The 22,280-nt window shown below is 40.4% G+C and overlaps 1 protein-coding gene across 1 annotated transcript in view; it reads right to left on the reverse strand.

Annotated features, from left to right (window-relative positions):
• Positions 1 to 4,604: 4,604 nt before the first annotated feature.
• The window catches only part of LRRC1 (leucine rich repeat containing 1), a 73,100-nt gene continuing 55,424 nt past the window's right edge, over positions 4,605 to 22,280 (reverse strand). The window contains exons 14-17 of the mRNA XM_026034300.1: positions 10,348 to 10,554; positions 7,826 to 8,050; positions 4,838 to 4,915; positions 4,605 to 4,616 (exon numbers count right to left, since the gene is read on the reverse strand). Of these exons, the coding sequence (XP_025890085.1) occupies positions 4,605 to 4,616; positions 4,838 to 4,915; positions 7,826 to 8,050; positions 10,348 to 10,554 (522 nt within the window). The remainder of the gene's footprint in view (positions 4,617 to 4,837; positions 4,916 to 7,825; positions 8,051 to 10,347; positions 10,555 to 22,280) is intronic.

Genomic DNA, 22,280 nt, shown 5'->3' on the forward strand with positions numbered 1-22,280 from the left:
GAAGGAAAGGAAGGAAAGGAAGGAAAGGAAGGAAAGGAAGGAAAGGAAGGAAAGGAAGGAAAGGAAGGAAAGGAAGGAAAGGAAGGAAAGGAAGGGCCTAGAGAAGAGGAATCAAACAAAGCATTCCTCTGGCATCGGCCGTAAGTGAAACAGTTGTTGCTTGTTGCTGCTTGGTAACTCAAGCTTGCTCATTACAAGCAGGACACTTTTTTGGCTCTATTTGTATCCGTATTTTTTTTAGATACCTTGGTCATATTGTCCAGGCAGGCACAATTGCCAAGGACACCTGCCAGAATTGCAGGTCTGCAGGCAGACACCCAGGACTGGGGCAGATCTTTGTAAAGTTTCTTTATACAGAAGCACAAACAGCTGGATCAGCATTCTTAAAAATACTCTGCAAGCTCAGCCATTGCCTTTTACAACTTCTATGGGACACTTCACCTTGTCTGACGGCCTATAACATGGATGTGCTTTTTCAGCCTGTCATGGTGATATGATCTTTTCCCATCTCAACCTGGCCTTTCACATGTAGCCCAGCCCTATCCAGCTGTTAAGCATCAGTGATATTATCTGACCCTGGTAGTTGGCTCCCTGATTTCTTCCCAATTCAGGCATTAACCAGCAATAAGTCCTGATGGCTGTATCTTGATGGGGAGATAAGGCTGATGGTGCATACACCAGACAAAAGCCCTCTGAAATGAAAGAATGACTATGAGTCAATCATCTTATGCCATAAATACATAGACAGCCCAAGAGCCCCTTGACCTCTCCTTACATGGCAATGGGCTGCATGTCACGATCTCCCCTTGAGCAGGGACACCTCTCAAGGATACTCCTCAAGGTTAAGAGATCCCTTTCCACAGCAGATTTGTGGTAAGTGAATATAGCGTGCTTTCTTTCTGAGCTTGTAAACTTTACTTTGTAGCTGTGCACAAAATCCCTTAGTCATAAACCGTTGACCAGGTCTGGGGCTAGGATTGGATCCAGCTGCACCCAGACTCCTCTCAGAAAGAGCTTGGAAAGCAAGGGGGTCCAATCTGAACCTTGTGACCCAACGAGAGCGTGTCCTTGATAACTGTATATTATCATAAACCTCCATGCWGTGAATAATTAGTGATCTTGCCATAGAATCTCATGAAATTATTGTCCATATCAATAAACCCTATTATTATTTCTTTTGTACAAGTGAAGTGCATTTTGTCACTSACCACACCCCCCCACCACCACTTGTTCCGTTACACATGGCAGTTCCCTCCCAAGTCAAAAGATAAAGACCATCACTCCCAGGTGGCAGTTGACACCCTCCATCCTAAAAGAGGAGATGACACTCTTTTCATTAACTGAATGCTCTTCAAAAGATACCAGGTCCTAGGCTGGTGCAGGATACAGCTAAGCACGACTCCTTATGTGCTTGGCTATCTTACTTACCGTTATGGCGTGGTTTGCTGTCGGGTAGGTGCTGCTCTTAGGGGAAGCTTCAGTAGGACCTGCATCAGGGATGTTTGGTTCTGAAATGAGCGACCCCTTTAAAAACAAAGGAGCATAAGTGCTTTTTTTGCTTATTCTGAACACTGTTTAAAACAAACTAACAAACAAAAAAAAAAAAAAAAAAAAAACCAGAGAGAGAGAGAGATTCCCTTCCTCTTAGGTGAGCTGAATGAATGTCTAGCCCTATTCCTGTATAAGATTGCATGAGGATGGCAGCAAACAGAACAGCTGTTTCTCTTGCCATTCCTCATTTTTGCCGAATACAGTGTGTATTTAAACTGTTGAAATAGTCTGTTCTGGAATAAGAACTCATAATACTTAATATCTAGGGAAAACACTGGTTATTTGCACACAGATCACTCCCATGGTCAAAGCAGCACCAAAGCTCCCAGAGCCCGCCTGAGTGCTCTAACTCCTTCTCAGCTCCCAGCCATACCCCCAGCACACGCGTTTTCCACATTCTTTAAGTAGATGACTGATTCTGCCATCTTGTGGGAGCAAGAGAAAATCGATCTATACTCTGGCAACAACAGCATGACTGAACAGTACTGAAATTTCTTCTTATTTATCTCACATATTTGTTAAATTAACAGATCTCCGCAGATAATGTTTCAAATAGCTCTAGAAACAGGAATAAATTGCAGTTTCATGAAGGCATGGGAGAAACAATTTGATTTCTAACATACTGACTTTAACAGAATCTCTGTTCAAAAACTAGAAATTCTGACTTTTTTAAATTTAATTATAATGATAATCTGGTGATATGAAATATTTTATGTCTCCCTTAAATTCGTTAAAGAAAAAAAGGGTATATATAGGCCTTTATTAAAAGGAAAAAAAGTAAAATCCTACATAACTTAATGAGTAATACTCTTTTTTTTTTAAATTAACTTGCATAAGGGTATTTTGAATCCTGATAGTTTTTTTTTTTTTAATCAAGTCTATACTAGAGTTTAAAAAATAAGTGATTCACTTACAATGAATTTAGCTTTGTAAACTATATACAACAAGAAGTATGCCAGAGTAAATGCTATTAATTCTAGCATAGTGACAGTTTAAGAGAACAAGAGCTGGAAAAAAAAATCTTTGAAAAAGAAATCCCCAAATAAATGTAGAGGCTCTTCTCGCACAGGAGCAGGACTGAGGGTAAAAAGGGAGAGTAGGCCTGAAGGTAAACACGGGAAGTAAGACTGAGGTTAAACAGAGGGAGATCCACTGAGGATAAACAGGGAGAGTAAGACTGAGAGTAAACGGGCAGAGGACCAGTGAGGGTAAAGAGGGGGAGTARGACTGAGGGTAAAGAGGGCGAGTATTACTGTGGGTAAACAGGGGAAGTACTACTGAGGGTAACGAGTGGGGGTAGGACTGAGGATAAACAGTAGGAAAAGGCCTAGGGGTAAACAGAGGAGGTAGGAATGAGGGTAAAGAGGATGAGTAGGACTGACAGCAAAGATGGGGGAGTACCACTGAGGGGAAACAGAGGGAGTAGGATTGAGGGTAAACAGGGGAAGTACCACTGAGGGTAAACAAGGGGAGTAGGCTGAGGCTAAAGAGGGGGAGTAGGACTGAGAGTAAAAAGAGGGAGTACCACTGAAGGTAACTGGATAGAGTAGGATTGAGGCTAACAGGGGGGAGAACACTGAGGGTAAACAGGGGAAGTAGGACTGAAGAGTAAAGGAGCAAAGAACCACTGAGGGTAAACAGCAGGAGTAACAATGTTAGTAAACAGGAGGAGTACCACTGAGGGTAAACAGGAGGAGTACCACTAGAGTGAACAGGTGGTGTAGGACTGAGGGTAAAAAGGGCGAGTACCACTGAGGGGAAACAGGATGTAGGACTGAGAGTAAACAGGGGGAGTACAACTGAGGGTAAACAGCAGGAATAGTCCTGAGGTTAAACGGAGGGAGTACCACAGAGGCTAAACAAGACTTTCGCTGAGAGTTACAGCGGGAGTAGGACTGCGTGTAAATAAGTCAAGTAGGCCTGTGGGTATATGGAGGTTAAAAAGGCAGCTTAGGTGTGATAAAATTATCAGAATCTCATAGATTATTGAATGTCTTAGTGCTTTCAGAGATATGGCCTTTATTTGCTTTACATTTCTACAAAACATTTTCAATATTTTTGTGAAATATTATTGGAAGGAATTAGAATTATTGTGAGTTATGCAATTAGAAGGAAAACATGGTCCTTCTTTAGGACATCTGCAGTATTTGAGAGCTGTTACTGTCCCTACTTCATAGCAAGCTCATTTCTGTCACTAGCATCCAGATGTCTGTCCTCAGGATCTGTCTAAACATGGTTTTCCCTAGGAGCTGGACCTCACCCTGATCCTCCCTGTTTATACCCTCTTGTTGTACCCACTGCTTTTCAGTTTATTTTTGTCAGTTCAACTCTCTCATTCCATCGGTTTACGGATTCCATCAGTTTATCTCTGAAAGGAAATAAAGCATGTAAGGCCCCTGCAAAGCACTGCTCTTCTGATTCTTCTTGTTTTAATTATGTTGAAAGTGTTTTAGGTATTTGCAGCATTTGTCTTATGCAGTATTTTGATATGTAGGAGGCACAGAAAGTCAAACTTTAGGTGACCTTGCCATGTATTTCCCCAAATATCTGTATATACTGAGCGGGAGTAGAGTGAGGGTAAAGAGTGATTTGGAGATCTTCAAAATCCACCTCAATATGACCCTGTGCCACATGCTCTACGTGTCCCTATTTGAGCAACGGGATTGGACTGATGATCTCTAGAGGTTCCTTCCAACCTCACCCATTCTGTGATTTTGTGATCAGACTCAGCAGGAGGGATCGTGCTAGAAGACATTAGGCCTGAAGTGGAATAGCACAAAAGACACATTTGCTGCTAGGCACGGTAAKCCTCCATCCAAGTGGATTCATGTTGAGCTGTTCCTTCCCAACCCAAAATTATCTTAGAGAAACAAGTTGATGGAATCTATATTTCTAACAGCTGCAATGAGTTTGTCTAGTAAATTTAAGGCAATGTCATAAGCCACCTTCCTCAACCAAATACAAATGAGTTATTGGTTGCAGAACTGCTTGCTAAGACCATTATTTTCATTTATAAACCAGCCATTAAAGGGTAGGCTATTTTGAAAAGTACTTTAAACAGAGATCTAAAAACCAGAATATAATAAAAGGAATAATAAAGATTTAATGTTGCTGTATTTTTATTTTCATATTTTTTATACACACACACACACACACGGAATGTATGTGGTTTGGCAAGTATCCAAATAGCTTAGCTTAAATATAGATCCCAGACTCTCCAGATCTCAAATTTGGTGAAAGATTTTAACAAGAAAACATGCTTTGTCTTAACAGATAAAGCACCTACCTCCACAACTCTGTCTCCTGCCTGTACTCCAGCCAAGTCTGCTGGGCCATCCCTCGGTAGCCGTGCAATCAAGATCCCCTGGAAACATAAAACACAAGCTGCAGACCTAACGCAGTTTCTTCCATTGTCCTCAGATGCAAAAAGCAAATGGGAAGTAATTAAGTTTCAAAACTTGCTGTTTTGCTGCCTCTATTAAAATAAAAATTAAGTGTCTTAGCACATTAGCAGGAGAAAGGGCCCTTTGGCTGACAGACACATACAACAATGAGCATAAGCCATTAATTGTTTACATTGTGCCATGAGGAACAGACTGGAAAATAAGGTTTATTTAAGGGATAATTAAGGGAGAAGATGTGAGAAATGCCTCTCTCAAGTCCAGTTAGCTCCTGGGAATGAGCAAATGGGGCAGGAGAGGCRTGAGGATTGCGAGGATTGAAAATGGAGTGACCTTGAATACAGGTGGAAAATGAAAGCTAGCTAGTGGTGCTTCAGCCACASAGCTGTCATTGGGAAATCATCTGGTTTTCTTTTCAAAATCATTCTTCTAGGARCTTCTCCATTAAAATCTACTGCCAATATCTATTTTGGGAAATAAGGAACCTATTTTTCTTCCTTGTCAACTCTATTAGCAATATAGCAACATTACATTGAAGACAATCTCAAAAAGAAAACAACAAAACATAATAACCTCAAAGAACTGCTCATCAGTCTCTTTCTAATGATTRCTAGGTAAGTTTTGAGTAATGAAATGCACCTCATCATTGTCTTTATATGGAGATGAGCCCTTTCCACCAGCAATGCTAATACCAAGACTCCCCATTTGACTGCACACAGTAATGGTTATCTGGAAGAGAATTATAATAAATGGGCTGATTAATCAAAAACATTACCTATGAAGTACATGAGTAATGAAAGTCTATCTCCCGTTCTGAACACCAGCACATTTCCCCCTATACAGCTCGCACAGAGAAAAATGGTGCTGTTCTTAAATACTATTGCATGCAAGACTCATCTTTACTCTTCACTAACATCAAGAACACATTATTTCTAAACTGCAGGTTTCATAGTTATGCCAAAGTTTTAATAGGTTCTTTATCATGTGCACTTGATTTTGCCCAACTTCCTCTTCCTGAGTTTTGCCTCTGACCAGCTCCATTGTTTTCAAAGGAAACAAACTGGGAGCCAGCTACTACCAACGGGTGTATTCAAGCCGTAAGGCAGTGGCAAAACTCCAGCTGGACCCAGCGATGTCACCACTCCAGCCAGTGCCACAGAACTGCCTGGCTGCACACTGGCAGCACCAAGTGCATATGCTAGAAAAATAAGTGAACAAGTCAGATATTTCATAAAACTCGTTATTAACTGAGCATTTGTCAGGGCAGCACCAGTATACATCAAGAGTGAAAAGTAAGGATAAGCTAAGGAAGTACATTTGTTTTCAGACTTCTGGAAGTACTTTTTTAAGACTAGATAGCTGAATTTGAGCTGCATAGTAGCTTTTTAAAAAATACTTTTTACACTTTTTTATTTCTGTCTCTGTGTATGCACTGCTCTGTCAAACATTTGACAGTACTCCAACCATTGACTTAAGAGTAGAAATGCCAGGAAGTCGCTTTTTAAACAAAGAAATAGAAATTGGAAGCCATCTAATTTGTTTTCTTTCTACTTGTATTGCCAAATTTTAGTTCTTCTGCTCMGCATCTTGGATGATCCTTTGAATTTACATACAGCATAAGCAAACTAAAAGTTCTAAAGAAAAGTTTACATTTAAGAATTGATTTTCTTTTATATATTCTTACTCTTTCTTACATTATTTATTCTTATGTTCTTATATTCTTTTTATATTCTTGTTATTAAATTGAACTAATTTGAAAATACATAAAATAATAATCACACAGAATTTAAGAAAAATGTTGTGGTGCAACATTTGCATTTGAATGCAAAGCAGATTTCACCTGGTCACATAAGGAAAACACTCTTACTTTATTTATTTGGTTCACAGCTCTAAGATAATTCATATTGGAATAACTTTGCTATTTTCCATTAAGAATGTTTCAGTATAGCTGATGTTTTACAACCTGACAAATACATGCAGTTAATCTTAGCACATTCATCTGAAATTCCTAATTTCTATATAGGCATGAAAATACCAGATTACCCAAACTACTGGAAAATTTTGCTTAGATTTAACATTTCCCCACATGCCACAGAATTCACAAGCCTGTTCTTGCAAGCAGTGCTTTAGTGACAGGGTCCCAGCATGAGTGCCACACCAGGTGAGTCATCCCATCTCCTGCAGTACCCCAAGCGAGCTGCAACACTTGGCATTTCTGCTCTTCTCTCTCTAAGCATGGCTAACGATTGAGCCTGTCCAAACACCCCCTGCCTGCCCCACTGCTGGCCACTTACACAGAGATGTGAACTGGGATTTGCTACTGGTGTGGAGCCGGGCTCCAGGGAGCCCCTCCATAAGGCACATTTCACCATCTGCTGCTAAGTGTACTGGGATGTGATTAATCCGTTGAATTCAGGGAGCAGCTTCCTCTACAAATCTCATGGCAAATCTAGCAGTTCTCACTAATAAATTTTCATCTGAACATTCATTTTCATTGGGCTTTTTTTTTGAGCTGTAGGACTAAAGGCCATATTCCTAAATCACAACTTAAACATTTATATGCAGAGACTCAGCTGAGTGCCCACCTACATAGATTTTTGGCAAATTTTATGACATTTCAAAGCTGGGTACAGTAAATGATAGAAAACTGAAAGAAAACAGCTACCAAGAGGTGCCTTTTTTTTTTCCTTCAAGGAATAAGTTCTATTTCCATAGAAGCCAGTGGGGCAGGGTCAAACCTTACGTTCTGTGAACATTAAATCCCATAACAGCTATTGTGTGATGGTCTCCTTTATATCTTTTACAAATTGCCCTGCACAAAAGACAGAATTTCTCATAAGCATGCAGATCTCGTGTGCGTGGTGGCTCGTTACCTTCAGCGGGGGCTGCGCCACATCTGCAGCTCTCGTGTCCTCGGGAAACCTATCGGTCTCTGCCGCCGCGGAGACAGGTGGCTGCATCCTACTGTTCATCCTTGGGAAAGTTTTCCCTTTCATCGCTGCTTTGTGCTTTTCTTGAAGGGCTGCTCTAATATTTCTTTGATCCCTTATGTTCTCATCAGTATCAAAAAGACTGCCAGAAAACTTGGAAATAGGCTCCTAGGGGTTAAAGATAGGAAAGGTAAACAAGGCAACGTAAAATTTTGTGCCCTAAATTGGATTTGTTTCTAACAAATGCTGCATGTTAGAATTTATTTCACTGAAGACACTGGACCAATCTGCAATGTGAAAACATATGTACAAAAATGTATCTTTTTAATAGTTATTCCTCTGGAGTATGGAATGGTTATTCCATGGAGTATCACAGTGGTGGTGACTCGTGGGAACGAGTCCTGAGATGTGGTATAGCCTTCTTCTATGTCCCCTGATACACACAAGCACTTCTAACACTCATCCCCAYCTTTCTTCATGGAATACCATGATATCCTGTGACTTTGCACAGAGTGTGGAAATGAGTCTGTTTTGGACAAAGTGGCAGTGAGGGGACACTTGCAAATTTGGTAACAATCTCATGGTTTTGAGGTTCACTGGAACTGGAGACTCAGRGGTGGCATGTCCTTAATAGCAGTCTGAAGCCCAGCCTGGGATTCACAAGAATCCATGTGGCTATTCAGTAGATCTGCAGTTCTGGGCTCCCCAGTACAAGAGGGATGTGAAACTTCTAGAGAGGATCCAGTGTAGAGCAACAAAGATAATTAAGGGACTCAGRTATCTATCTTATGAGRAAAGACTAAGTGAGCTGGGCCTGTTTAGCCTAGAGGGCAGAGAACTGAAAGGAGATCTGATCAAAATGTGTAAGTTTCTGAGGGGAGAATGTCGGGAGGATGAGGCCAAACTCTTCTCACTGGTGGCCAGTGATAAGACAAGGGGTAAGGAGTACAAGTCAAAACACAGGAAGTTCCATCTCCAGATGAGGAAGAACTTGACTGTGAGGGTGAYGCAAAACAGACTGCCCAGGGAGGCTGTAGAGTCTSCTTCTCTGGAGGTCTTGCAGACTCGCATGGGTGCCACCCTGTGCCACGTGCTCTAGGTGTCCCTGCTCCAGCGAGGGATTGAACTAGATGATCCCTAGAGGTCCCTTCCAACCTCAATCATTCTGTGATATAGGGGGTACAGAGAGTGACAGTGTCACCATATTCTTAGATAACTCAAAGGGCTTGGAAAGAGAAATACGGAATTAAAACAYATCCACCAAATAATCTGATCTTCASAAGGGTTTAACTGCAAAACAAAGTGACATTTTCCAGTTTCCATTTTTGCTTGGCAGGGAGCTCAGCTGTCATCCCCTAACTGTAATATTATTTTATGGAGCTGCTTTTTTTTTTTTTTTTTCTTTAATTTGGTAGGAAAGGTTGAGTCAAAGTAAATCTTCTAATCTTTTATCTTCTCTGGCAGTAAAATGATGCACCAAACAAAGGTCAATGTCTTTGAATATAAACCCTATAAATGTCTTCCCAAAGCCTGGAAGTCTAATACTAATGACAAAAGCAATGGCTGTTATTATGAACAGCTGTCCAGAAATCCCATGGGACACTTTATTTTTAAGCTTAAATTGGAGCTTCTTCACAATCTCTCTCTGGTGGAGATGGAAAGAAGCATCACCAGCACCAGGGAGAGCAAACGAGGCATGATTGCCTCCTATTCTCATTTAAAATTACAGGGGAATTTAACTAGCAACAAATTATAACCCAGTCCCAGCCAATTAATCTCCCTGGCTGAGAAGCAATGAGCAAGAATAACTGCCTTAGTGCACAGGTCATAAAAACCAAACTTGTCCCGGGGAGCGCAGCAAAGAGCAGCCTTGCCCTGAACAGAACCGTACTGCAAATTCTATAAACACAGCGGAACAGATAGCAAGGGCACATATGGATTTGAAAAGTGAGCAACTCCCCAGATTCTCATATCCTCAGAATGGCCGAGCAGAGGCCTAGGCATGTGATGGGGACTCTTGCATTCACGTTAGGCACAAGTGCTGTTGCAGGTCAGGGATATTCTGCAAAGCCCAAAACTGGTGTTACAGTCACAGTTTGCGCAGTTCACAGCTTTGGGAGCCGGCTGTGCCAGCTACGCAGTGGGATTTGTGTCACCCCGTCAACAGGGACGTTCATTGTCCCTTGCTCTCCAGGAGGCCGTTCTCCATAATGGCTCCTCCTCCCCAGCTTGACTCGTCCTTGTGGATTAGCAGCAGGGCACAGGGCCTGGCTGGAGCAGGTCCCTCGAGGAGGCCACAGTCCTTGCAGTCAGCGGTGGGCAGGTGCCGATCTCTGGGCCTGCTGACTAACTACTTACCTGAACATGCAGGAGAGATGTTGCTTGTTGGAGGTAGAAGGAGAGGTAAAAATAAAAATAATGATTAAACCATCTCCTCTCTCCTGGCTGCAAAGGAAACTACCTACGTCCTCATCGGGATCCTCGAGCTCTTCTGCCTCTTGCTCAGGGCTGATCCTTCCTTCCCTCCACTTTCCRTTAGCGGAGCTGAGCTTGCAGAGGTGGCCACCATGGAAACCTTCCTTCCCTTTTAACGAGGCCCAGCGAGAGCCCTGTGAGCCCCATGTGTGGCCACCGTACAGTCTGGGAGACTTGGGAAGCCACTTAACAGAGTCCTGAGAAGAAGATGACAAAAAAAAAGAAAAAATAATAATAATAATAATAATAGGCAATGATCTTAAGCAATTGCAAGAAGTACGTGCATGCTGAATTTGCCTGGCAAGTTCTGCAAGGTCTTTTATGACCTCAAAACTACAGGGATTCCCCATTTGACCTTGGGAGGTACCTTTATTCCCAGAGAGGCACTTTGCTAGCTAATGGGCTGATGATACAAAGCATGAGCTAAGACTTCTGAAATTAATGGGAATCTTGAGCAAGATTCGCACACGGAAGCGACGTCGCCTCGGAGGAAGGAGCCTGGCCAGCTACCGTCTTCATCAATGATCTACTCAGTACTATTAAGAAAATAACCACGAGCGCTTACGCTTGGTGACTGTTTCATCTCACATCTTGAATTAAATAACCTAACAGTAGTTACCTCTGCATTTTCATTATTCTTTWAAAAAAAATATGAATGATACCGATATAAGCTATAATACTAAATTGATCTTTTAAGGGTTTGCTGATTTTCAAAGCAGGAAAAAAAAAAAAGGTAAGATTGGAGAAAAGAGTAACTTATTGCATATCTTCTTTCTGTGTGCAATCATAGTCTAATTTTCTCAAAGCATCTSTTATTTATATCTGAAAAAAAAATCCCTACCTCTTCCCCTTCACACACAGAAGTTATGCATTTCTGAGAGACTTTCAGGTTAACAAAAGATATTTTAAAAAAATCACAAGTAAAGAAGAGTGGTGCATGGGCTGTGTTAACCTCTTGTTTCTTTGAATGAAAGGATGAAAGACTTTGACTGAAAGTCTTTATAGTGTTATTACTGATTTAATGCTACAAAGGGCTAAAGCCTGTGAAGCCTGTGAACACAAGACTACTATCAAGAGTTGTTGAAAGGCTTCAGAACAGGGGCCCCCACTCCTACTGCCTTCTTTGCCAAAAACTGTAACAATTCATAATCAGAATTTCATTATGAGAACTAAAATCTAGATTAACCTAAAAGTAAAAACAAACAAACAAGCAAAGGACTATTTTCAGAAGTAGCATACAACTTCTGGATAAACAACCCAAGGACACTCAAAGGCTGCCAATATCAAGAGCATAGGGACTGAGCATTTTCTGAATATCATTCCAGATGCTCATCTTGAGGCAGCATATTTCTCAGAATAGAAGGTACAGGAAAAATACCTCTAAACCTTTTCAAGAAATGTCCAACATCCCATACTTCCAAACCCCTAAGTGTACTACAGAATTAAGCTGATACGTTCAACACACATGGTTGAAAGCAAAATGTCTTAGGAAGCAAAATCACCTACCTTTCAAATTCAAATAATCTTGCTCAAATATACCCATTAACAGGCAAGATGACCCACAGTCCTTTCACACATACTACAGATATTTTCTACTTATCATTCCACTGTTCCTCTTTAGTTTTCTGCACACATCAAATTTTACCATTCTGCAAGATTTGCTTTAGACACAGAAAGAAGGAATCTTTCAGATTTTCAGAGACCTGAGTCACGATTGTGAGTATACCTTAGCTACAACGAACCTCAGGAGTCATTTTGCACAGTAATCTTTCTTTCAAGCTTTCATTTAAATTTCTTTTAGAATTTCTTAAGGTGATATAAAACCAAAAGCACCAAACAGTCTTATACCAATAGGTATGTTAAGGCACGTGATCCAGCAAGGCCAAGAGAATGCAGAAATAATTTTTTTTWAAAAAAGATATTATCATCAAACTTACAGTGGACCCATCAGCAGCTCATTCACATTGTTTAAACATACATTTCATTTTGATTTAGTAATTCTTTAAACCTCTATTTTCCCTTTTAATGCAAATGGTTAAGTTCACATRAACACATCAAGGTCCTGCTAATGTTAACACCAAAGATAAGAGCACCCTCTTAAATCTAAAGGTGAGAAAAAGAGGAAGATCAGACAAGCTTGCCTATGTTGTCAATCTCTTGTTCTTGAAGCTGCTCCCCTTGGGATTCTTCACTTGCTTTGTTTATTTATGTATAGCTGAACAGACTGGAAATGTGCAAGGACCATATTTCAGTGTCTTGTAGAAAAAGCTTATAGACTTTTCTGCAAGTTTTAAGAAGGTCATATCCCACAGTATAATTGGTATGTAGAATATTTGCGTTGCCTCTGTAAGAAATCAGCTGTTAAATCACATTTTGAACTATACTGACAGTCACCAGTTCCACCATTTGCTGTTAAATAGCCAGGATTTCTGGTAACTCTGAACCACACATCTCAGTGCACTCACACCGGTTGGAGATTTAGTTCATCAACAAACTGAATGCAAAAGCAGCACAAACATTCAACGTCGCATTAGTGGCTCCCATTTCCGAGGGCTCACTAAGCAGAATGCGGGATAGGGTCTAGTACTTCCCATGCTACTTCCCTCCAGTGAGGATATATAGGGCACTCTCAGAAACTTTGCTTCCTATTCAGGGTTAACTAAGAGGATAAAAATTCTAATCAATACTTGAAATAACATGCCATCTAAAACTGTGTTTTATTGTTTTAATTGGTTTTATTTTGCGTAGCTGATGCGCTGGGTGGTCTCCCAGCATTCCAGCCTTTTCCCTATATGTTTCAAATCCTTCTCAACCTRTTTAAGCTCATGAGAAAGTCACTCTAAAATTATCCATAGATACAGTGGGGTGTTTAGCTTTACCAAGGGACTGCCTCATCCCATTTGACCCTGAGCTTCAACTCTAAGCAACAGCCTCCCAAATACAGCTCAATCAATTCTTGTCCCCTCAGACCACCGTGAGGCTATAAGGCAAGACAGAAACAGTATGACAGTTCTGAATAAGAACCAAATAACAATTGTCACCTTCTCCTTAGGTCTACACTATATGTAACCAAATAGTTCAACTGCTTTTTTAAGAGCCTCCCTATATATGGGAGCCAGGGTGTCAGGGCACCAGGGCCCTCCAATCCTTTCAGAGAAGCAATATGCAAAGATCGTGCTATAACACAGGTAGAAGGTACAGGTTTCTTGTTTGTTTTGCTAGCATATAAAGGAAACATCCATCCTGCTTATTCAATTTATATATATGTAAAAACTCATTACTCTGACTTACTGCTGAAACTATTAACTTCTGCATCATTTGACCGTGGCTGTTGATGGTGTTAAACCCCTGAGATGATCCCTTATGGTAGAAATTACCATAGTTCAGATAAGAAGTAGATTTGTACTCTTTATAAAGCCATCCTAAAAAGCCTCCAGTAATTTGTTAACTCAGTCTCATTAGGTTCAATATGCTAGGACCATACTCTCAAAGACAAAAATGTTGACTWGATATATTCAGAGAGATAAATCTGTTCTCCTTACAAAATTTTACAGACAATATGATTGTCGTCTTACTACTAACTACTACTTACTTCTGACTACTGTGAGGTAGGTAGAAATGTGGGTTTTTGTATTCTATACACAGGGAAGCTGAAATGTAAAAAGAAAAAAAAAACAAATGGTCCATGTTTGAAGTTATTAGTAGCAAATATGAGGTGTCTAAAGACTCTTTAAAATATCTGGCATAAAGAGAGAATGGGGAATTCAGTACTTTTTAAAAGYGGACATTTGCACTTGTGATTCCAGTGTTTTGTGAATGTAGAGGTTGTCTTTGAGAAAAAATTATTTATAGGCCTCAGCATTTGTTAAGTTGCATGGAAATACACTTTTCATTTCCATTACCAGTGACCCGTCTAACTGGTAACAGATTGTTTTCCTTTGATACTTCACCAGCAAGTCAGGTCGGCTCCCTTTTTACCTCCTTCCAATCTGCTTTTCATGTTTTCAAAGGCACTCTCTTCAGAGCAGAAATACTCTTCTGTATCATAGCCCTGTATGTTAAGAGGACAAATTGTTCTCATAAAGTACAAGGTGTCTATTCTGATAAGATCTCACTAATAAATCCTCTACAGAATGAATTTCCTTCAGGCAACAAAGGTTTGCAAATGCCGTATATCTCCCTAAATCATTCTGGCAAATGAAGAAGAAACCAAAAAGCCCAAGCAACAAAAGCCAAGAATGAAAACTACCCCTGTTTCTTGAGTACCTTACTGAAACCATACTGCGATGACACAACAATGTGCGTGGAGCAATCCCTCGTAGCCATCGGCACATCCAAGCCAAGGTAAAACTGGTGAATTTCCATTTACTTCGGATATTTTGTTTGTACTATTCCTGCTGTAGTATTACCCAGCTCAAACTCACAAATACATGTCAATTTGTCTATTAAAAAGGTGTTTAAATAGCTGAAGTAATGAGTAAATAAGGGAACTACAAAACGTCTTTAAAAAGGTATTTCCTAGGATAGAAACACTGCCTTTTATGAACAGCCATTCAGAACAGGGTGTTCTATCAGCTGCAAATCGTTTCAGACTCATTCCCTTCTAAAAGAACAAAGAGCTTTCTTTAAAAGAGCTTTGCATGATTCACATGAAACAGGAATGAAAGCTAAACAAAACACTGCAAAAACAAAGGCATACTTGAAGACACCTTCACTCCAGAAGCAGCAGCATAAAAGCTGCCTGAACAGACTATTGAACCAAGTTTCCCACAGGGAAGGTTTGGTAGGAGTAAATACAGGACTGAATTTTGAAATTTGATGTTCAACTATTAATTAGCCAGAATCCATTTTTTAAATTTTCCAAGTACACCATTTAGAAAAATATCTGGAAGGTTGTGTTAAAATCATCCACTGTGCGAATGCTCTTCAGATTTGCTGTTTTCTCACCTTTTGATTGGAAAAAGGCCACCAGCAGTATTCAAATAACTGGTCTTTTCTTAGTTCCTTTAGATTTTATTTTGAAGGTGCTTGCTGGAAGCACATGATGTCATCAACAAGCTATACAGAGGGATAAATTCACTGATTTCCATAGGCAAGTAGTACATTGGTTAATCTTCCAGAAATACAGGACAATCATATCTGCTATAAACTATTTTGAAACAGTTCAACGGAACCCATTTATTCTGTRTTTAGGTAAAACTGTCGAAGAATTGGGAGAGATCTGAACCAGAAACTGTTTTGTTCTTTAGTATGTTCTTATATGTTCTTAGTATGTTCTTATAAATTACTCTAGGGTGCCTCAGATCCAAAGGAAGAGCTTTGGGCTGATACAAAACTAATTTATAGGAGCTAGGCACTGTATCTGCCTTGGTCTGGGGCTACTTAAAAAACTAAACCCAAAATGTTACTGGTTTGGCTGTATTTGCAAACTGTGTGCCTCGGCATGGATTTTGTAGAAAGGTCTCACATTCAGTGCTTGTCCACTGCCAAGAGCATTGCTAACATTTTGATTATGACTGTTACCATGCCCGCAGCTGCAAATCCGGAGATTTAGGTCAGGACATTTCATAACAACAGATGAGCACTAAGAGAGAAGTGTCAAAGGTTACTGGACATCAGTTGTCAACTTCCTAGTATTAGCAGCAAGATGCAATGTGCGTAATCCCATCTCTGAAGCACCACTGAACTGCTCCAGCCCATTCTCAGGACAGCACCAATGCAGAACCGTTCAGGAGAGGACAAGTCTGCATGAAGGTAATTTACCTTTCAAGATCTCAGTGTTAACACTGATGTTACTCTGTTAAGAAGCAAACTGCACCCTGAACGAGTTATAGATTCCAAACCAGAAGGCTACAACTCCTTGCTCCTCAGGTCATCTCAGTGCGAGTCCAGCTACACACATGGAACTCTTCCCAAGGGATGCAGAAGTTGTCCTTCTGTGGCTATAAAGGCTATACAAGAGGCCATAGGATGCACAGCCTCCCCWGCATCCATCAACAGCTCCTGCAATAGTTGTCCTGCTCCCTCACCCCAAAACACATCTTCCAGTGCTGACWTTTGTTTTGGATGAAGCGGGAAGGCAACATCCCACTGAAAATGTCACAAGCAGTTCAGAAGGAAGGAAACACCCAAAATATTACTGATAAGCCAAGACCTTGGTGTTTTTCTTTTTAATCTCTTCTCATGCCCTGCTAAGTACTGATACAGACTATTGTGTTTGACAGAAACTGGAGATGGGAGACAACTGACCAAGCCAATTAAAAATACATATATATATATATACACACACGTATAATAACTGATGCACTTGAAACTGTACTTCAAAAACTTAAAATTCCCGGGGTCATTGCTGTCTTCTCAAAAGCAGCCCTTTCAAGCAGCAAGTAGTGAAATGTGTTAAGTAACTAAACAGCTAAAATGCTTCATCCAACTCTGTKTAAAGCACTTAATGTTACACAAAAAGAGAGCCTGAGCAGCTTGTTTTGGRAAAAAAAAAAAGTCAGTCGTAGGCTGGAAAGAACAGGCACATGCAAGTTCCCAGCACTCGTTTGCCCACAACACCCTGATTACCAGAAAAATGGAATSCAAACCAGAAAAATAATCTCAATGTATAATTTATGTGGGGAACTAGAAAAAAAAACTATAGCAACAGATGAAAAAACAGAATCTCTTGCTAGCAATGATACAAAGAGAGTCCTTTTGTTCCTACTGTAAGACTACAGAACTGTGACCTTCAGTAAAGTCAATCCATGTGTAGTAGCTGAGCTGTTAATGTTAAATCCAGTCCCTGACTGGGGTCAATTGGTTTTCCCCTGGTTACCCGTCAGCTATTAAATCATGGGTGGGTATTGCAGTGTTTCCTCAAACCATGGGCAGCATCATGACTATGTCCAAAGAGAGTTACAGAGGAATCAGAGAAAGTGGAAGAACTTGAAAAAGAAAGAAAAAGTTACATCTAAGAAAAAAAATTATATTCATTACTTAGGCTCCTGCTACCTTGTCAGCACTGTTAGGAGAACAGGAGTACCCAAAACACACCAAAAAGAGCTAGCACAAGAGTGGCGGCCATTAAGACAGCCACTTTTGGTCATCTCATTTACTGTAATCCTCACAAATGCAAACAAGTCCTGCCAGGAACCATGACCTTGCAAACGGAAACCACCGCTTTCCAAAGGAAGCAGCTGGGTATTTCTCCCCCAAACTTCACAGGGAGCATCTTTCAGGCTGCTTCTGCAGCTCGCAAGTGGGAGCTCAGAGAGACTGCTGCGTTTTGCAGCAGCTGCAGTTTTGATAAGATGGAGTGACGTGTAAATCACCCCTTTTATGGCAGAGGTCATGGACCAAACATGTAGGATTCAGGGGAGGGAGAGCGTAGCCACCTTGTCACTGTTGGAACACGGGCTATCCATGGGAATAAATGACACCCCAGCTGCTGTTCCTCCACACTTCAGGAGCTGTTGCAATACCTCAAGTTTTTATTAGCTTAGAAAAAAATGTACAGACTGCCAGTTTCTCCAAACATCCTTCATCAGATAGTTCATACTGCTGAACTACCGGTAGTTCTGGTAGAGCAGCATCTCTAACGGCCTAACCCCAAGAGCATAAACAAGATTTACCAAGACAAARCGCTATAGCCTCAGCTTAGATTTAAAAAGACACTTCTTCCTTAGACCCTCCTTAAAGAAAAATCATGGGCCTCCAGACTTTCATCACACAGATCCACACGACGAAGACAGACTTGTAAGAGCACTGAAATTTGGGAACACCGGCTGTCTCTCAGGGCAGCAGCAGGACGCTCTGGTGAGGCACTTCCCCAGGCTCCAGTTGCACAAACACTGGATTGCTTTCCAAGTTCAGTTCATTTGCATKCATCTATGAAGCAGTAGAGGCAAATAGAGGTCTTCAACAAGCAATTCAAACCTCTTATCTTGGGCTAGGGTTTCTACSATCTAGACCAGCCACCCAACAGTTACAGGATGAAAGGAGCTGGAAGGCAACACTGCTCCTGCGCAGCTTCCGTGCCGGGACCAAAACACATTCCTTACACTGCTAAATCAAAAGCTGATTTCTTAGCAATTGTTTCACATCAGTGTTGATGCAACTAGTGTATATTGGTATWGGTGCCTGTCTTAGGACTCGTTTCTGGGCTCCTGCACAGTTCCTACAAGCTTGCCTGCGAGTCAAGAAAGCACCTCCTTAACGCCGAAGCACCCACCATAAAGCTACCACAGTTTACGGACGGAGTTCAGCAGAATAAGTGCACAAGGGCAGTTAATTATTCTCTTTTCATGGCAGGACCCAAATCCAAGCTTTACACATTCCTTCCAAGCTACRAGAGCAGTAGATTGATCTCGCTTATTTAGTTCTTGAGCACATGCCCCCTAACTGGACAACACTGTAGTTATTGCGGAGCACATGGCCTTGCTGCCTTTGCTTCAATCTGCCTTTTCTGAAGAACTCATTTTCATCTCACATGGATTTGCTGTCATTTATTTGAGCTCTAGTTACAGTCCAAGTGTTTTCTACATTTATTTTGTCACTGCTTTAGAAGGAAAATTCTACCCAAGGTTATAGTCAACTAAGTCTGAAGTTTACTCTGAAGTGAGACTGCTCAGGAGCCTACATGGAGAAGGGTTAATGGTCTTTGCACGTGCAGAGCACCCAGAGACAACACAGACCCATTAATTTAGTCTCAGAAACAGACTCTGTGTCAAGAGCCTATGGATAGGGACTGATGTGACACCACTTCCCCCACCTCCCGGGCCAGACACATGGGCATGAGCAATAAGGGACACATCTCAACTCGGCATTGCGTTTTGCTGTGCCTTAAAACAGTTTTCACCAACCTTTTTCATAACGGTTATTTACCAAATTAACCTCAAGTAAGACTTACCCTTATAAGCAAACCAGAATTTCAAGTTTTGTAACACCCCAAAATCCACACTGAACCACTGGAAGTGCAACTCAGTAACACTGATAATGGATTTCAGCATTATTCCATATGCACTTTAATCGCCATTTTAATGATACAATAAATCTAGCGAGGGTTTTTAAAGTTTTGGGGTTTTTTATTTTGGTTTTATATATTTATATAAAACCACCAAAGCACTTTARAGAATCATGCTTTCTCGTGTTACACATAAAACTAGTTTCATACTGTGCTTCTGAAAGTCTATTGTGCTGTTCTTCAAGTTATTTGACAGATGGCACATTTAAAAACATGGAAGCATGAATTTCTATTGACCGCAATTCAACACCGCATCCAAAAAGATGTTTCATTACAACTAAGTTAAAGTGTGAGTGCATTATGTAATAAACAATAGCAGTTTGGTCTTTTTTATCTTAATTCTGTATACAACAAAGCTAACATTTGTGCTTCACAAACAAAAATCCCATGATATAAACAGAAGTCCTGTTGTGTAAAAGTCCCAACAAATTGCTGAATTTTAGAACATATCTAAACCAGGACACCAAGTTTCAACCCACTCAGTTTTCTCAAGGATTGATAGTTCTCTTAAGACTAATATGACATATAAGACACATTAAGGCACAACGGGTGGTACAAATAAATGAATACAGTTGTCCATGTAATCTGTTCTCTTCCACAAATACTAAAATATGTACCGCTTAAGATAATTTTCTCTTAAAAATGAAATACACCATTTTGATATGAAACTCCTATACAAAATTTTAAAATTTACACCATCTGAGCTGCCAAAAAAATAAAAAAGTGTATCAATTTTCCACAAAACTATATTTCTCACCAGCACATCCAGCCATTGGGAAAAGGATATCCCAGCACTCTGAAAAGAAAAGCATTATTTCACCTGTACTCAAGACAAAAATAATGTATTCTGTATACAGTAGTGTGTTATACTTTAAAAAAAAAAAAAAAAAAAAAGCCTAGCACTATTAAAATTACAATATTGATTTGGAAATTACTGGTTCACTGCCTGGATGAAATAAGGCACTTTCTTCCAGCGGGCAGCACTTGTCACATACATGGAGACGATGAATCGGATTCTGGTGAAAAACAAGAGGGGCTCAGTGAGGTCCCAGAAGACGACAGGAACATTTCAACAGCAGGGGAAGACACAGGAGGTAAAACCTGGAGATGAAACTCTACACAGAAGTGGTCACTCTGTCAATGGCATTATTGACCTCGTTTTTGTTTGAATCCAGTCCTTTAGCAGCATTCATATCATTCCGTAAATTCTCCACTGTCTTTTTCATGTTCTTTAATTCTCCAGGGTGTGGAGTGGCTCGCCTTAGAAGTGTTCTCTAAAAATAAACAGCGCAATAAGTGGTTTTGCCTCCATCTCTTTGAAAAACAACACACTTTCAAGGCTTTAGCATTTACATACCGACTATTAGCTCCCAATTGCATTTTTCCCCTTTTGCTTTTTAAGCTATGCTTTATTCTGGATGTTATTTCAGAGCTGCTTGTGGATAAAGACAGTGAAAGATGTTTTCAGAATTGCCTAGAAGCAAAATTTTTCCTTGCTTGACTACCAGTCTGGAAACCACTCCAGTGAAGTACAATTACAAGTTACAAAATGAAGATTCTTTCATAAATAGAGCCGAGAAATTTTTTTTCCCCCCCTAAAACCATGCAAGTGATTTAAGATCACATTTCAAAACAAAGCAAAATCCATCTGGCTTTGAAAGAATCCCACAAGACCTCTCTCAAAGTCAATTACACGTTTGTGTGGAAATCTATGTGCCTTCCAGCCCCACCAAGGGAAGAGGAGGGAGCATTTTTATTGCATATTAGATACAAGGATGTAACATCATTTTGTTGACACCTTTGCAAGGAAAACAAAAACGATAAAAACTTCAGTTAGCATCCGGATTAGAGGCTATCAATTCACTAAGAATGATTGCACAGTGTATTATACATATGTATGTAATCAATTTTTAGTGTTATACAAGTAAATTATTTAAATTATAGTGGAACTGATGACCCGTAAATGGGAATAGTGGTCAAAACCACTTCAAAAATTCCCCTCTCCTTCCAATAGAATCATAGGCTTCTGTTTTTCCCTAAAAAGAGAGTTCGTGCCTTAAGTCAGGATGCAATATTATGACTCCAAGTCAGGATGCAATATTATGACTCCACGATGCTGCCTGAGCCCTGGGAACTGAATGGACATTCCCAGTCTGGCTCAGGTTTGGGAAGCACCAGCACCTCGGCAGCTATGGGGACGCACACACCCCAGCAAAAGCCAAGTGCAGCTGACGAGCAACAACCTGTTACATCCCTGCATCTTGTGGCCATACCCGAAGGAGACGGGAATGGAGAGGCAGGGGCAAGGGGACAAGGAAAACACAACTACAAATTCCCATTCAGATGTTCTGGCTTTCAGCCAAGAAGCCCCATTACCTTACTAAAAGGTCTATTTMTGCATCACTGTAGATGAAATCAACAAGGCAGAAAAAGTTAGAACTATATTTGGCTACAGAGGCTTTGCACTTTGTTTTTKTTTGGGAGTAAATTTTATTCTGGAAACAGTGAACATGAAATCTCCCTATAAAGAGAGGGCTATTCTTTGAATTCTGGATTCTGTTTTTTAAATGCACAGATCTCAAACTGTCATTAGCACCTATATATACACATCACACAAAGTAAGTGAAGAGACCACATTCTATCTATGCAAAGACTATTTACTGAGCTTAAACTAGCACAGCCCTATTGACAGTAATCAAGCAGACACATGCAGCCCATACCTAGAGGCTAGACCCCCTTAYTTGGCTATCAGGCTTGAACAAAACTTAGCTTCTAGCCTGCTGAAAATCTTATTCAAGCAGTCTTAAACTTTATMAGGCTGTTTAGTTGTTAATGAAAATTGGTGAACTTAAAGTTAGGAAGTTAAAGACTGAGTTCCATTTTGATGTTCAAGTGTCCAACTTAACGGAGGTCTTA

This window comes from Nothoprocta perdicaria, unplaced genomic scaffold (genome assembly GCF_003342845.1).
Source record: "Nothoprocta perdicaria isolate Ctin4 unplaced genomic scaffold, notPer1 scaffold_141, whole genome shotgun sequence".
Classification (NCBI taxonomy): Eukaryota; Metazoa; Chordata; class Aves; order Tinamiformes; family Tinamidae; genus Nothoprocta; species Nothoprocta perdicaria.